Genomic DNA, 18,421 nt, shown 5'->3' with positions numbered 1-18,421 from the left:
ATGGTGCTTCTCCAAAGACATTCCTGACAGGAGCAAGACATATGTGTCCATCAGACAGTTCATATGTGTATGGTTCTCGCTGGCGTCTCACTTCAAGTGGTGTAGTAAATTTAGATTGTCCTTGTTTCAGTATTCCTGGTTTCTTAATTCTGACTAAAGATCCAGGTTGAAAGTGTACTTCTCTGGCACCACGTTTTCTGTCAGTATAAGCCTTGCATTTGGCTTAATGTTTCACAATGTCAGCAGTAGACGATTTTGTAGGCACAGTATTTTGTGGAAGTTTGATGTCTGCAACATGTAACTTAGTGTGCATCTGTCTGCCATGTAATAATTCAGCTGGAGATGATTAGGTTGTTACATGGCATGTTGCTCTGTAGTTATGTAGTAACTCTGTTGTAAATACTTTCCAAGATTTCCCAGTAAGATTTGCTGTCTTTAGTGCTTCTTTCAGACTTCTGTTGAATCACTTGATTTCTCCATTTGCTTGTGGGTAATACACTGAAGATTTCCTATGCACAATATTCCTCTCTCTCAGAAAGGATTCAAACTCATATGAGACAAACTGTGGTCCGTTGTCTGATATTTACTCATTTGGATTACCTTCTCTGCTGAAGACTGTAGACAGAAATGTTATTGCTGTAGCTGATGTTATATGAGAAACAAATGCAATTTCAGGCCATTTACTGTAATAGTCTATCAAGGTTATAGCAAATCTACAGTCTATAGGAACATCTGTAAAAGGACCGACAATATCTATAGAAATTTTTTCCCATGCTGAATCAGGGAATGGTACTGGCTGAAGTGGTGGTGTACGTGTGATAGCTATTTTGTCATGATTCTGACAAGTAACACAAGAATGAATGGCAGTTATCACATCAGCATCCATTGCTGGCCACCAGTATAGTTCTCGTAGTCTTTGTTTTGTACATACAATTCCTTGATGACTCTCATGTGCAAGTTGTATGAGCTTTTCTCGCAAGGTCTCTGGTACCAGTAAACGATGAGCTCCACGGACAACATAGCCATCTACTAAGGACAGTTCCTGTCTAATCCTGTAGTAAGGTTGAAGATCAGGACTGAGTTTCTTCTCAGCATTCGGCCATTTGCTTTGTAAGATGTCCCGTAATTTTACTTGAATTGGGCATGTGAGGCAAGCTTGCTTAAAATCAGCAGCTGTAACTGTAGATAGTAAATCAGTCAATGCTGCAACTTCTATGTCCTCATTCAGTGTATCAGAAGCTGCAGGTAAAGTAAATGTGACAAACAATCAGCAATAACATTTTTCAAACCTTGTTTGTATTGCATTATATAGTTGAAATTCAGTAGCCTTGCTGACCATCTCGCTATACGCATTCCAGCTCTTCCTAGTCCCTTTGTGGTAAGCAATGTAGTTAAAGGGCTATGATCAGTGCATAAGGTAAATTCTCTACCCCATAGGTAGGTTCTCCCCTTGGTCAGCAGCAATAATGTAATTTTCAAACATACAAATCCAAGCAGTATGGTAGGCTCACCAGGGTTTGGAAGAAAAGGTGCAGGCTGCTGCAGAGGTAGAAGAGACATCCTGTCGCCAATTGTTATGTTTTAGATAGCCAAGGATGAGTATAGTATAACAGTGCTTTATTAGCAGGCTCATGCAGCTCTTACACAACAGTAACTCTTACATGCACAGTATTAGTCTGAACACAGTGAAATCTACAGGCCATTTGTATAAACACCACATAAACATCATTATTAGCATAAGAAATCATTTTTATTTCATTATCAGTCCTATTGTAATGGTGGAGTATATGGTTGAAATGTATCACAAATAGTACTGATACTTTAAAGGAACCCAGTTAAGAAAAAAATACTACACAAACAAATGAACCGCAGTTAACCTAGCAAGGAAATGTGATATGAGGAAGCAGATTTATGAAAATCGGAATTTTCTAAATTTTTATAATTAAATTTTGAAATGTGAAATGTGAAATGAGTTAAAACATCTAAAACATTTCAAATGCAGTGAAATTACATTTTACCCTTCATTTTCAATAAGAGTGTCAAATTCAAAATGACTCAAAATCAGCAAGCCCAAGAGGAATATTTATCAAGGGCTGAATTTCGTGTCTGTGGGTGTTTATAAAAACTCTCATAAACTCAAAATTAAAAAAAAAGACAGAATTTATAAAATTTATTAAAAAAATTAAAATTTTTAAATTCAGGTGAATAGGACTGACCTGCAAACTTAAATTTATTTGAGTTTTTTCACCATTGATTTGAGTTATTTTTTTTAAAAAACTTAATTTTCAAAAGTCCACCAAATGACTCCAAATTGATTGTAGGAGGTCCCCCATAGGCTAATGCACCAATCTGGAAGGTTTTAGATGGCAAATAGTTGAATTTTAATTCTTAAAGGGACAGTACATGATAAATTTCAAAATTCGAATCTCGATTTTTTTTTAACTCGATTCGAATTTGGACTATTCCCTAGTGGAATTACACTAAAATAAAAACAAAATAATTAGAATTTTTAATTTGACCCTTGATAAATCTGCCCCCAAGACTTCACTTTCATCTGTGTATTCTGCCTTGAGGAAAGTCCCAAAGAGGACTGAAATGTCACTTCAGTCGTACATAGACCAATGAAAAACAAAGTCCAGGAGTTGAGATATATATATGTCAACACCCAGGCAATTGCGCTCTCCGCACTAGTGTTCCTGCCTCCCCCCCCGATACGTAAGCCGGTGAGGGGGGGTGGCATTTAAGGAGCCGATTCAGGCGGCTTCTTCATCAGAATCAGCGCTGCCTGTGGGGGCATCTAGGCTGGGGGGGGAGGGGGGTCTATGCAGGGTAGGGTTTTTTTTATTAAGGTTTTGTTTCTCCTTTAAGAGCCTAAATAAAAGTTCACATAAGTTGGAAAACTGTAGTTCAATTGAAAGCAAATTAATTCTCTAGTATTATTAACGGCATTGTAGACAAAGGACATCTAAAAAAACATTTCACATATCCTTATGTCCCATTGTCCTTATACATAAATATAATGTGGAAAATGCTTTGATTCTACCTCAGGAGAAATTTAGTAACAGACAATTAGCCTGAAAACAATGCCACATAAAACAGTAGCAGCCATATTGGTTTGGGAGAAGTTTTGATTCTTTGCAAGCTATAATGGCAGTTAAGGGAACAATATTCAGCTTTATCACTGAATTTATGAGAAATGCATAGAAATGACTAAACCTCCTGGATTTCTTCTCTGTGCTGGGTAAATATAAGTTTTCAGCATTCAGTGAAACCGTTCACTTTACAAATCAAAGTTTAACTGTGCCCTTTCAGAGATCAAGTAATTGGATAGTTTTTGTTGGTGTAGAATTCAAATGGCCTTTATTTATTTAATTTTGCATTTTATCTAGCAAATCTGATGTATTATACATGTTCAGTTCAATATTAAGTTTTATTTCTTTAATCTGTTTGACTTCGAAATGCTTTTCTACATAAAAAATCAATTTCATTTGCACATCTAAGACTTAAACCTGAAAAGACTTTTCTGATTTATGGAGTAACAGTTGTTTCGCAAATGGAACACTAGTCTATTTTACATAAACGCCAATCATCTTTTGTTTGATGTCAACCCTTCAAGAAAAAAATCATTATGTATAAATATTCATCTCTACACCTGATTAAAAGCATATGTCCCATGATGGTGGCAAATCTGAAGCGCAATTGCAGACTTTGGTGGTAAATCTAATATTCAGAAAACCCCACACATGTAAAATAAAAGGAAAATCATTAGCACAATACATGTAAACAAGAAAAAACTTGGGAAGATAATTACACAGTTTTATTAATTTAGAGAAAATGACCAGTTGTTTTTGTACAGTAATGTATTCAGAGTGCTATCTGTCAAAGGCTGAACAAACTGACAGCTGTTGCAGAGCAGAAGGTCACTTTTACATGCAGGAATACATTTCAGAAGCTTTAAAAAGCTAGTGACGGTGAAGCAAAAACAAAAGTGAATGGTCTATACAACAGCACGGGTAGCTTTCTAACAGCACTAAAATAATTAAAGCATGTCTTAGCCTATGAGGAGGAAAAACTGCATTGCTATTCCAGTTTGCTGAGCCACCAGTTTAGAAGTCAAACAGTAGATATCATGAATGTAGCAGCTGTGACTTCATAGGGAATGGGAGAGTTGTCTGCTCTCAAAGGGTAGGAAGTTCAGAAGACTTTTTGTATGGATTAATTAACTGCTATGTTATAGAAGTAACACGTACTTACCATGTGGATATGTGAAGAAGAAAAAATATATATTTCAAATCTTTAAAATAGGTTCACTTGGCTCTACAGGTCAAGACATCATTAACAGTGAATCTGAGGGTAACTTTTCATGACTTGGCACCAACTAGTGTCACTTGGTTGCTATGCAGTTTTAAGGAAGAAAAGTAACAGGATAAATGAAGAGATGTATGCCTACATGATGTATATGTGAAACTGCACAGCTTGCTCAAAATTAAAAAAAAATAACTAAAATGTCTAGTTTATATGGAGGCATTCAGTAGCCATCTTGCCATATTTTAAGGAAAAATAATATATTTTCGGTGAAGGATTTTCTAAATAATACATTTATTATATGGGGAAATGGGGAATGACTGTTGTCATTCATATTTAAGCAAAGCATATAACATGAAAATCAAATAAAATATTTTCAAAATAAAAATAAAATAAGCAAAGCATAAGCATTCAGTCTATGCTAACCCAAAGCTTTAGAAATGTAGTGTACAGCACACAATAGGGACTTCCCTATACTCATCAGAACAGCAGAAAAATCATTGCGGCAACTGGGAAACAGACATTTGTTCCATACATGGCATACAGTATAGAACATGTGAATAATAGGCTTTCTGATTTACATAATGAAAATGTCATTTTCGCATTCTGTTGCCAGTTAATTCCTCCAGTGTGACAGTTTCTCCCCATCTCTATATTTTAAACACATGCTCACACCTATAAAATGTGTATTTATAGATTCTTTATGCGTATGTCACTACAGAACCCTGTTGTATAGTGCCTCAAATTGTATACAGGCTTATTAAAAAAGAGCTAGTATTATTGTGCTAATGCTATAGAGAAACTGTGCAATTAGCTACTGAATATATATATATATATATGTATTATAATATATATATTTCCTTAACTGATTTACTGGATTTCTCTTCTTCATTATAGCTGTCTGTATGTATCAAGGCCAAATGTATTTTGAAGGGGAAAGAGAAGCTGTCTACTCTAGCTCAGGACTATGTGTGCTATTTCAGTGCAAGGTAAGTGTCTTGCAAATGCTGAATGCTTCAACGGATCCAGGATTTTATCTTAAGCAAAAACATTATCGTTTCTATCCTTAAGCAAAATACTATTTAAATAACAGTATGGTTTATAATAATGAAGTAAAAAAATAATATTAAATCTATATTTTTAATAAATAAAAATAAAATAAAATATAAAATAAAAATAAAATCTATATTTTTCTCCTGGGGTAAGCCAAAATGGATATGTATATATAATCCTTAGCCAGTGGATTTTAGACTGTTTTGAGTGAGGTTCCCCTTCAGGCCAGGTTCCTTTTTAATGAATAACAAGGTTGCAGAATATGTTGCTATATCATAAAATATAAAACATTGTTCCAAGTGGACCATATACAGCTCTCAAAATGTTGCTCTTTTTGACCTTCAAATGGCTTTCAGCAGTATCTAGGGGAACAAATAAGCATTCTAATCAAATCTTACTCTTAATAGCCTCCCATGGAGGACCAGTCACACAATTTTGCATATACTGTCCATACACTTTCTTTGGATAATAGAGTATGAATTATTCTAACTATTGGCAATCAGAAATGCTGCTCTTACCATCATTTAGTTTTATGATAGCTACGTCGGATTTTGCAATATGCTGCTCTGTTGTTTAGAGTACAAATGTATGGTGTAATATAATTGACAGCATGTAGTTTGCCCAGGTCTAGTAACCCAGAGCAACCAATCAGATATTTGTTTTCAACCAGTTGACCAGTAACTCAGTATTACATTTTGCACATTTTTATTACAGTACCTTTTTATCATAAAGCTTTAAAAACATTAGCTTAGAAAATTCTCAGTAGTAAAGCAGCTGACCAACAAATCAACTGACTAATGAGTTTAAAGGAGAACTTTGCCTTCTCCACTGGACCCCCTTCCTGCTTCCTACCCGCATATTGTTTAAAAAGAATATGTGCCCCATCCAGCAAAACTGACCTAAATTTGTAGAGCAGCTGAGCTCAAGAGCGCCATGTTCAGACGCTTCCATATCTTCATGATGTGAGTGCCGACACTCCAGCTGTTATCACATGCGCAGCTGGAGTAGGAAGATACTGAAGCAACTGAAAATGATGCCCCTGAGCTCCACTCCATTATTTTAATGTCTGTGTATACATTCTGGGCCTTTGATTCATGTAAGGTTCCTTAGGAAAAAATTGCAAAGAGAGATAGAGAATATTTTCATCTTTTAACAAAGATTTTTCATGGAAAGCATCAATCATTCTCCTCTAATGGTCATGTTTAAATAGTCATGGAAACAATATGGCAAACAAAGAGCAGCATGCTACAAAGATAAGAATCAAATCTCAGGGATTTGTATCCGCTAATGCTGGAAGAAACAGATGGTTTTGCCATGTATTCTGAAATGCATTCATTTTATAAGAAGCTGAAGTCTTCTTTTTAGTTTATCTAATGGCAATAAAAAAATCCACTTGTCAGACCCATATGTTGCCTTTGAAAGGTATAGTTAAATGCATACACCTTTATAGGTTAATGTAATAAAAATTTAAAAGTTTGCTCGCTCCAGCTCTAGTAACCCATTGCAGCTAATCAGCAGGTAGTATTTACTGGTCAACTATGTTATATTTGAAACAAAATCTGTCAAGATTTATTATGGATATCTGACCTGGTTCAAACTGTAACTTTTAAGTTATTCCAATACTGTCTCTTAAACGTTATGGATTTGTGCTTAGAACAAAATCCTTAAAAGGATCAATATGTAAAGAAAGAAATCCCAACACCTACCTGTAATTTGTATCCTAATATGCCACCTATCCACAAAGTTTATTGCTTTGGCTTCTACCTATTAATACATATTTCTGTTTTTACATCTTTTAATTTATGTCAACATTTTAGGATAGATACCCATGTGCTGAGTAACATGCAGATTATGTGGTCAACTGGAGTGGTTTAAACTTTCGAGTTCAGAATTATAATCAAGCAGATCCTTAAACACTGACCCTGCTGATAGGCAGAGAAGGTTTGATGCATAATGAGACAGGGTAGGGTTCTTAAAAGGCAGAAGCTAGGGAAAGCCTAATAACTGTCCAGTGGTCAGGGCAGAAAAAAATAGCAAGTAGAGTCTAATGGACAGGCTAGTGGTCAGGGCAGGTAACACTTTTCCAAGTAGCTAAACCTGAAGGGTGACAAAATAGAGGTGGTGGCAATTTTAGAAGGGGTGGACTGGTGTAATTAGAACTTGGGGCAATTATATTGAGGGACGGACTGATTATATGGAGGGTGGGCAAGTGAAATAAAGGTGTAACTCATTGCATTTGTTCAGATTTCAGAACTCTGAAACCTGAACAGGCAATTTTGAATTGTACAGCCCAAGGTAAAACTAATATAAGCAACAACCTTAGGTGGCAGACAGTAAACAACAGTCCAATTGATGTTGAAGGCATGCAGCTGGTGGTAAACATAATTTAACAGATAGGACTGTGGTTAGGGAAGGTGCTAACTTTTTTGTAACTTCTTATTGTTTACTAGAGGGAGGGAAGGACATTTTCTGGTCATTAGAAGTGAACTCAACTGTTATAAGTATTTCATAAGAAGAAACAGCTTGTATTCTCTCCTGTCTCTTTACATGCAGGATTTGTGCCAAAGTCAGTTATTTTGTTTGTTTTGGAGTCAGTTATTTGAGTGAGCTCTAATATATGTGATAGGAAAGGGAGTCTACCATTAAAATAAATATTAGACCTAACTGTCAATCAAAATCTGACACCCAATTCCTGCACGAGAAGAGAATGAAGATGCTATAAGCTTGGTAAAAAAATTTCTTTTTTAATTGATCTTTAATTAGTTAAGAAGAGCTTATATTATTTTTTAAATTTTTGTGATAGTTTCCCTCTAAAATCACAATAGCCTTGGATCAGGGATTACTTATTGGACCCATTCCAAATCTTATTTCCTTAAGTCATTCACAATTCTAAGCAATAGGAAATGCATACTATATTTTATATTAGACAATTTATTGGTTAATTAACAGCTTAATTAAGGAAAATTAAAAGATAATTTAAGATGCATTTAAGCTTGCTTCCAAACATATTTCAGCAGCAATCCAATATAGTGAAAATTCTATTTATTTGTGCAACAAGTAAAGCAACACTTCGGGCTTCACCAGCCCTTTATCAAGCTGCTTTATAAAGGACTGGTTAAGCCCGAAATGTTGCTTCACTTGTTGCACAAATAAATAGAATTTTCACTCTATCGGAGTGCTGCTGAAATATGTTTGGATGTTATGGATCAGACCTGAGCAGACAGAATCACAGTCAGCACTCGACTACAAAAAAGCGGTAAGGATTGTGTAGCACTACTTTGTGTGTTTGCATTTAAGATTTCATTTCAAAGCAATGAGTCAAGCCAATTGCATAATTACTTCCTTATTGATTTACAGTATATTACTAGGTAATGGCGGGGACATTTTTACACGACCCTGCACACAGGAATAATGATGACAGGGGGTGCCCTGAAGTTTTAAAATAGAATAGTGTCATGGACCTAATAGGTAGAGAAGCTGCTTTTTACTATTTGTGGAAAATTTGTTAAAAAGCTGTACAGTAGGTGGGTGGGCAGGAATTTGCTAATCCAAACACATCACAATCTGAGCAGAGTGGCATTTATGCAAAATAGACTTTTAAAAATATTTTCTAAAAATATCTTTCTGACCTTTCTTGATCTGTGCTGTGTAGCACATGAATAAATTACAAAGCAACGTAGTGCCTGCCTGTTCATGCTATATGAAAATTGCTCCCTGGTTATTGTCTAGAGGAGGAAAGAACTTGGTACTGAAATTCATTTGTAGTTCTCTTTGTATTTACTGTATTATAGCATGGAATAATTGAAGGCCAAACACACCCAGACATGAGGATACCCATAAAGAAGATATTTTATTGGAATACCATATGTACAGCTCAATAAAACAGCTATCCTTGCCTATTTTTGTGTTGTTTTTTTTTTGCTGGTCAAGATTCATATTGAGGTTGAAGTTTATTGGACAGCTTTGTTGGCTGATTTGTAAACAATGTTCAATTCTGATATTTATTGATGTATTTTGAGGTTTACAAATTTCAACCCCCTTGAACTGCCACCCCACCTTCATCATTGTTTCAGAGTGTGCACTTTCTAACCTACAGCTAAACTGGCAGCAGTAACCAATTATAGCATATCTACTTTTGCTAGCAGAATCTCAAGGCAGAACAAATTAGTTTACTTATACCAATCTAATGGTTTTTTTTCCCGGACAGTGAATGCATTTTACTAATGATTTTTTTAAGCTGCTAATATAAAATAAGTGCCACAGAATAAAACTCTTTCCATGTTATCTATACTTAGCATATGGAACAGGTTTTTCCTGGCAATTTAAACTTTAGGCAACAAACCAGCCAACTTAACTAACACTTCGATCAAAATATAGTGACATTATACTTGTAAAACTGTACATTATATAGGAGGCTGTGAGGCAATCTGGACACAGATGGGGCCATAATACTCACACATCGAGCTGTGTGGTTAAATGCTGAATATTTGGATAACTATAAAAAAAACTGAACTTTCATATATCAGAATTTCTTTTAATACATAATTAAAAAAAAGAGATTTGTCTACACAATAATATTCTCATTCGTGTAGCTTTCAATTTAGCTACATTTACCTTGAAAGTTGTATCAGCTACAGATACTTGGCTAATTGCCTGGATTGTATACAATACGAGTAACAAGCTTCATACGTTCTGAAAATAATGTAGCAGAAATGTTTGTTCTCAGCAGTGCTGGATTTTTAGGCAAGCAAACAGAGCACAGACAATGCTGGAGTCAGTATCCAGTAGCACCGTTTTTGTTATATATTTTAATAACAGGAGATATTCTCAAATATACATAAAGCACAGCGTATGTAGTACAGTAGTTGGTTGGTTCTAGTGATGGCAATTTTATATGTACAGTGTATCTGGTTGGGGTTTAATACAAGTAACAATTTAAAAGTCGTTCTCAAGCTCACAAGACTAAACTATGTTTAGTTTTCATTAACTATAGGGTTACTTGTTAGACAGATATTATGAAAACCAAAGTGAATTTCAATTTATAAAAAATGTTTAGACTCTAAGGGGGTTATTTATCAAGGTCCGAATTTATCTGAGTATTTCTAAATTAGAAATCTGAGCAAATCCGATTGCCCGAACGGACCATATTTATGAAGAAAAAAGCCCGAAAAAATAGGGTCGGGCAAACATCGGAGCTTTCCCCGAAAACTCTGAATTGTTTGTGGTTTCTGCGCAAAAAACTCCGGAGTTTTTTGGGCAGAAACCACAAACTCATCGGATTTCGCTATGGACATCTGTGCAGACACTGGGACCTTCCTATTGACTTATACAGGACCTTGAGAGCTTTTAGATGTCCGGGTTTTGTATTCAGAGTTTGTAGACCATCAGACTTTAATAAATCACGAAAAAGTCTTAGTTTTTTTTCCCTCCGAAAACCACAAATTATTCGGGGTTCGGATATTCGGACCTTGATAAATAACCCCCTAAGGTTTGATGAAAATGCAACATATATGGTTCCCTCTGATAAAGTGGCGAAGTGGTAAAACACTTGTCCCTTTGGCTTTCAGAAGTTGCCTGATGTTTGCTCTTGAGGCAACTACTTCAGAAAGCTGAAGCAAAGTATATGTTTTACCACCAGTGATTCACTTTAAAGACAATGGGAAAGCATTTGAAGGAGATTACTCGTCTGCAAAAGAGGAGAATTTTTGCAGACAACTAATCTCCTCATCTATCATTGCTCTTACTGTGGTGCAGGATATCAAGCCAACGATTAAAAGGACCTACCAAACTGTTAATGGAATACAATATAGTGTATATGCGGCTATCAATACTATTTGTGTATATGCAAAGTCATTTCTAAAATCAGTATAAAGTAACTCCAAAGCTCAGAGATTGTACCTAGGAGAGACAGAGACATAGCCAGTTATTCTTTATACTGTACCTTAAAAAAATGAATGGATTATGTTTCTGAATAAAAACAACACCTTGTGAAACCTAACTGTGATGTAAACATTAAACAAGCTGATATGATCACGCAATACAAAATTATTGCTTTGACATTATATTTTTTTGATGAATCTCTAATGATTAATTATACAGCATATGAGCCCTGTTGTCCAGTTAACCCTTTTTTCCAAGTTCCAAATTAATAAATAAATAAATAACATTTTGGATTACTACTTAGCAAAAGGAATAAAAATTATTTATCACTGTATTCTCCATAGAATGGTCAAAGCTGCCCTGTACTTTGATTTGAACAAGAATTATTGCTAAACTGGCCTTCATAAATTGTTCTTTTTTTAATGAAATTCACATATTCACATGGAATTTTACATTATAGTGTTCTCCTGTATATCACAGTCTATAATTATGCAGTTATGTTTAAGGTGAGATCACCACTGTCCCTGCAGTAAACAATACATCTCTGTTCAGGCTTTAATTCTGGTTAACCTGAGCTGAAAACATAGCATAGGTTTTTTTCTGCTCCCATTGCTGTCCACGATTTGGTTTCATTCCTTTTATTATATAGCAAAGTCATACATATGTGCAATTTTAAGTCTGAGTTCATCAACCCCTGACCCTGTAGAATGTGGGGCCCTTGAAGGAAATTCCCTCTTTACCTACAGTATTGGTTTTTATATTTATAAAATGTTATGTTCATCATTGTGGAATAATTTGGTGCTTTATAGATGAATGCAATCATAATATTTCCAAGAATAATGAAAATAAATTAGCATTCACCTTTAAAATTTACATTTATGTACCCCTGCTTCATAGTAAAGTTTTGGTGACAATAATCCTGCAAGTTTTTAAAAAAAATTATAACAAATATAATTGCGATTTTGCAAGCCCTGTTTGAGTATTGCTTCAATATGTGTGAGCTGTTTTTTTGTTTTTTATTTTTTTTTATTTTGTAGCTGTTCCTTATGTTGTGCATTGTTTTGCAGGGTAATACAATGCAGCGCGTTGAATCACCAGAATGTTTGCCCCTGAACTGTCCCCAGTCACAGCAAATCACTTTGCAGAACAGCTGTTGCAAGGTTTGCAAAGGTAGGACATTGTAAAATACACCTCCTGCTCCCACATGGGATGGGAGCATTCACTATGCTCTGATGGTTGGAATTTACATTATTTGTTTTCAGAATTTAAAATTGTTTTTGACAGTACCGAATATGTACGAAAGTTATGGGTCCAAAAGAATACATTGCTAATAGTCAGTTTCACATTATGTTTTATTACATCTAATACACAAGTTACAGGGACAGGGAGCAAGACAGCAAATTTATAACCCCTTTGAACTAGTGAGCTCAATAAGTCAAATTTTTCTTTGTCCTATAGCGTAATTGCACATTGAGGTGAAAAGTATCTGCTTTTTTCACCTTTCTCTACTGTGCTTCACCTCTGTGCAATTATAACCACTTTTGGATCATTTGAGCATTAGGATGATATTGAGAGCTACAAATATTTTTTTTTAACTTGCAGAGTGGAAATACTGGTATCGGGAAAGTCTCATTTAAAGGATAACTAAACCTTTAAAATAAATGAATGTAAAATTGACGAGAGAGCTATTCTAAGCACTTTTGCAATTTGCATTCATTTATTTTAATATAGATATTAAGGATTACATGTACTGTTAATCTGAATGAATTTTGTTACAACAGAAAAACCTGCTGGTCAGTTCCCGACTATGAATTATTCCTTCGATCGTTCGATCTAAGTTTTTGCGCAAAATCCTTCGAATCGACCGATTCAAAGGATTTTAATCCAACGATCGAAGGAATATCCTTCAATCTAAAAAAGTTAGCCAAGCCTATGGGGACCTTCCCCATAGGCTAACATTGGGTTCGGTAGCTTTTAGGTGGCGAACTAGGGGGTTGAAGTTTTTTCTTAAAGAGACAGTACTTCGAATATCAAATAGTCGAATATTCGAACGATTTTTAGTTCGAATCCTTTGATTCGAAGTCGTAGTTGAAGGTCGAAGTAGCCCATTCGATGGTCGAAGTAGCCCATTCGATGGTCGAAGTAGCCAAAAAAACACTTTGAAATTCGAAGTTTTTTTACTTCGAATCCTTCACTCGAGCTTGGTGAATGGGCTCCTAAATGTATCTCATAATATCACATAATAATGCAATACAAATTGCAAAAATACTTAGAATAGCACTCTCATACATTTTACAATCATTTATATAAAAATACATTAGACCTAAATTCTGCCATACTTTCAAAGCAAACTTATCTTTGCTGTAGTTGTTGTAGGGTGCTATAAGCCTCTCACAGCCAAATCCACTGTGCAAAAGTCCACATGCAATAGTATAGGGGCAAACATGTCAACATTTCAGTGGGGGTCACTCCATCCATTAAGATCCTTTATGGTAAATTATTCTTAGTAAATGGTGTGTGGCATGCACAACATTTCATTGGGCTTCCACCTCACTTCCTCAGGGAGCACAATCAGTACTGATTAGATATATGTGAGATATATGGTATATTGTCTGCTTAATGGAAAAAATGAACATATGAAATCTGGTATGCAAAAAGGTAAGATGGTTTACTATATCCTGTGCCACAACAGCTAAACATACAGCACAAATTTATTGTATCTAATACACTGAATCCAGGATGCCAAAGCACCTCTTTAATCCCATTTATTACCATCTCCTGCTGAAAGAATTCTTCTTCCTTCCCATTAAGTATAACCTGCAGTGCCTTTTATCTGCTTAACTGGTTCATTTTTTCTCATGAGGTAAACCTGCTCACCTCTTGTACTCAATTAAATATGTCTCCTATCCATCATTTATTTCTAATGTGCCTTGATCATGAGCTTGCCCCTTCCTCTTCTGCCTCCTCATATTTAATATAGTTTTATATTGCTGCCTAGCAACTACTGGCTTCAGGGGACAATAAGATTAAAATATATATTTCTCATTTAGCAATAGGATTGATATAAAATCACAAGATAAATATGTAAAGTATGTTCTCTTTGAAAAGTCAACATGTGGTTATGTGAGTGTAAAATAACACTGAACACATTGTAGCCTCAGTGTATTAATGGCAGGGATTTGCAAACCAAACCATTAACAGATTTGGTTTCTAATACAACTGTAAAACACATCAACACATCAGCATCCCCAATTAAAAGAATATTTAGACAATAGCTAAAACGTGATTTAATTTGATATACTGTATGCTTATGTAGTTTATGAACATGAAAAATAATTCTATAATGGTCAGCTCAGGAAAGCTATAAAGAGCATAATAATAAACAATAATTTGTTGGTTGCACTGGTCTAGGTAATTGCTCACATATCACAGACCCTAGCAATAAGCTGTAGCTGTGTTTTCAAACTGGGCTGGATTGTGCATTCAGGGGCTGGAAATATAGAGGCATGGGGCTCTATATATTAGGCTTCACAGTTCAGCAACAATTTAGCCATACAGTGATAAGTGGTGAGTGTTGCACTTGGTGGGAAGCAGGAAATAACTAATTTACAAGTACTGCTCAAAGCTGTCCATAATACAGGCTCCAGGACTGGGCATACAACATAAACATTCCTTTGGAAACAGTTCTACTTCTGTAACTGCTACAGAAGTAATTGCAGCACATCAGGAGCATTAGTATTTCAGCTGTATTAGTATTACAGCTGTGGAGCACACAAACACTGGCCTGCACATAAAACCAGAAAGACAGGAGCTGTGCAATTGCCAGCATGTTGTATCAGTTGACCTAAGGCCATAATGGTTGGTTTAACTGCAGCTGAGACTGTCAGCTCTCCCAAAGGTTTATTGACAAACTTTTCCAAGTGCAAATATTAACCATTAATGCTTGCTAAAAGTATTTTGCCTTGGTTTATTCCAAAATATTCTGCTTTATAAAATGAAGCAAAGTTTTCTATGAGTCAGTGACGAGTGTCTTTACAATTCGTTGATTGTAGAAAATACAGTAACACATTTCATACAGATTGCAGGTTAAAACCACTATAATAATAACAAAAATAATTGCACACAGTTTATAAAAACATTGTAAGCTTAGTCCCTGTATTTCATTTAATGCTCTAGGAGATAATAAATGTTATTTCTTAATCCAAACTGCTTCTCTTTTATGGAGATCCAGACCAGAATCTTACCTGCACTGCTAAATATTTGCTATAATAAAAATGCTTTGTCACAGAGATAAATATTCCTTCTTCTTTTATTATTTTTATCTTCTATCATGCAGCTTTTATGTTTATTAAGAAAGGGATTTTATACTTACTGGAAAATCCTTTTCTAGTAGGTCCGAACTGTCAGTGCAAACGTGTGGGTTAATATCAATCTCATCTCTGGAGGCAGGACAGAAGAATAAGACTCTTGACCCCTCCCCTGGTATATAAGTTGTGGCTCCACCTCCCATTGCCAGTTCATTTGTAAAGCTTAATGAGGTGGAGTGTATTCAGGAAAGTAGAACAAAGGTCAAGAGACAGTTATTAAGATATGGAAAAATTTTATGTCCACAGACCCATACTAAAATCAGCCTGGGTGGGACTTATTGCACTGACAGTTCCGGCCTACTAGAAAAGGATTTTCCAGTAAGTATAAAATCCCTTTTCCTCTAGTCGGCCCTCCTGACAGTGCAAACGTGTGGGGACGTCCAAAAGCTGTCCCGTAATTAACGGTGGGTATTAAGCAGATTTTTGTAGTCTCTTAGTGTTAAGTGTACTGTATAATGTAATATAACATGCAACTATTGTTATGCCCACAATAACACAATGAAAGAATACCGTTTGCAATAAAACAAAGCAAGTATTATTATTATTTCAATCATAAAACGTTGAAAATATACTGTTTGCAATAAAACTATGCAAGTAGTAGTATGGCAACAAACACATTGAATAAAATACTGTTAAGTGTAGTCCTTTAACCATGGGGGCTCTACTGTGCCATCACAGCCTGTAACACTTTGTGGCCAATACGGCCGAGGTTAAATGTAGTTTATAAAACTTTATGAAGGTATTGGGAGAAAGCCAAGTGGCTGCCTTGCATATTTGTTGAGGTGTAGCCAAGTTGTGTAAGGCCCATGAAGTGCTTTGTGCTCTAGTAGAGTGAGCCTTGACTTCAAAGGGCTTTGGATTTTTGTTACTTTCGTAAGCAAAATGTATTGTCTCTACTAACCATCTAGCAATGGTTCTCTTGGAAACTCCTTTCCCTTTGTGAGTTGCAGAATAAGATATCAATAGAGAGTCTGATTTCCTTAGAACTGCAGTCCGTTTTAAATATATGTGAATTGTTTTTACTACGTCTAGCTTGTGTAATTGTTTTTCTTAATCATTCGCTGGATTTGGGCATAGAGATGGTAATACCAACTCTTGGTTAATGTGAAAGCTGGATACTACCTTGAGAGGGCCGCCATTTCTGATAACCTCTTAGCTGATGTTATGGCTATGGGCACCTTGAGTGACACCCTGATTTAAGGTCACAAGAGTGTATGGGTTTGAAAGGTGGTTTCTGTAGTGTGGCGAGCACTAACGGTAAGTCCCAAGGCGGAGTAGGATCTTTAAAGGTGGTTTGACATGTAAGACTCATTGTATGGTGGTGTCTTCTGCCCACCGGATATTTGAAAGTTCTGATAAAGCCGAGATCTGAGACCTCAGTGTGTTTAGTGCAAGGCCTCTAGTAAAGCCATCTGTAAGAAAGTCTGTGATTACCTGGGTTGTACTGTCTGACCATACTAATTGTTTGGCTGAACACCAGGTAAGAAACGTATACTATACTATACCTTGTGGTGGAAGGTTTTCGAGAATGGAGCAGTATTTTTACAGCTGCTGGTGAAAAACCTCTTTGTTCTAATAATTGGGACTCAAGAACCAGGCCATCAAATTAAGCATAGCCAGGTTGTGGTGTCTGGCTGGACCCTGCATGAGGAGGTCCGGTCATGTGGGCAGTCACCATGGTTTGGACACTGACATGTTGACCAAGTCCATGTACCATAGTCTGTTCGGCCAGTCGGGTGCAATGAGAATGGTCGTGGTCTGTTCCTGTTTTATCTTGGCAATTATCCTGGGAAGAATCGCCAGTGGTGGCATACACTTGTTGAAAGTCCATGGAATCACCAGTGCATCTGTATATGCTGCTCCTGGGTCTTTGGCTTGGGAACAGTAGCAAGGAAGTTTGAAATTGTGTCTGGACGCTAAGATATATATGTCCGGTAGACCCCATTTTTGCACTATTTGTGTGAACACCTCGCCGTGTAGTTCCCATTCCCTCTGATCTCTTGTCTGCTGAGGAAGTCTGCTTCCCAGTTCAGGACTCCGGGAATGAACAATGCAGATATGGCTGGAACTGTGTTCTCTGGAGTATTTGTTGTTGTGAATTGAAGATTAGTCCTAGAAATTGAATGGTTTGCGACGGTATGAGAGAACTCTTGCGGTGATTTATTAACCAGCCATGTTGCTGCAGGACAGTATACAGGTCTCTGTGTCGGTTGATGCCTGTGTTATGGACTGGGCTCTTAGCAGTGAATCGTCCAGGTAAGGCAAGATGTGAATTCCTGAGCATCGTAGGTAAGCCATGAGTGGTGCCAGGACCTTGGTAAATACCCTTGGAGCTGTGCAGAGGCCGAAGGGTAGTGGTGTGAACTGAAAGTGCTTATCCTTGACTGCAAATCTGAGGAATGGTTGTGACCTTGGGTGAATCGGTATGTGCAGGTAAGCATACTGCAGGTCTATTGATGTCATGAAATTGTCGGGTTCCATGAAGGCTATGGTGGAGCGTACTGACTCCATGTTGAATTTGTGGTTGGAAACAAATTTGTTTAACCTTTTTAGGTTGAGGACTGGTCTGAATGAGCCTTCCTTTTTTCTTACAAGAAAGAGGGTGGAGTAGAAGCCGCAAAACTTCTGAAGTTCCGGCACTGGAACAATTACTCCTGCTTGTAACAGGGAACATCCAAAGCCTCTCATCTTTGTGGGGAGGGCATAGACGGGACAAATTGTTTTGGAGGAAGGGTTGAAAATGGAATTTTGTATCCGAATTTGATTATTTGCAGCACCCATTGGTCTGTAATATGTGCTTCCCAGTAGGAGAGGAA

General features: G+C 36.4%; 1 protein-coding gene across 1 annotated transcript in view; it reads left to right on the top strand.

Annotated features, from left to right (window-relative positions):
- nell2.S (neural EGFL like 2 S homeolog) overlaps positions 1–18,421 on the top strand; it is a 132,198-nt gene that overhangs the window by 57,946 nt on the left and 55,831 nt on the right. The window contains exons 10-11 of the mRNA XM_018255905.2: positions 5,203–5,294; positions 12,306–12,408. Of these exons, the coding sequence (XP_018111394.1) occupies positions 5,203–5,294; positions 12,306–12,408 (195 nt within the window). The remainder of the gene's footprint in view (positions 1–5,202; positions 5,295–12,305; positions 12,409–18,421) is intronic.

Source organism: Xenopus laevis, chromosome 3S, assembly GCF_017654675.1.
Source record: "Xenopus laevis strain J_2021 chromosome 3S, Xenopus_laevis_v10.1, whole genome shotgun sequence".
NCBI classification, from domain to species: domain Eukaryota; kingdom Metazoa; phylum Chordata; class Amphibia; order Anura; family Pipidae; genus Xenopus; species Xenopus laevis.
This window is presented reverse-complemented; position numbering and strand designations above follow the sequence as displayed.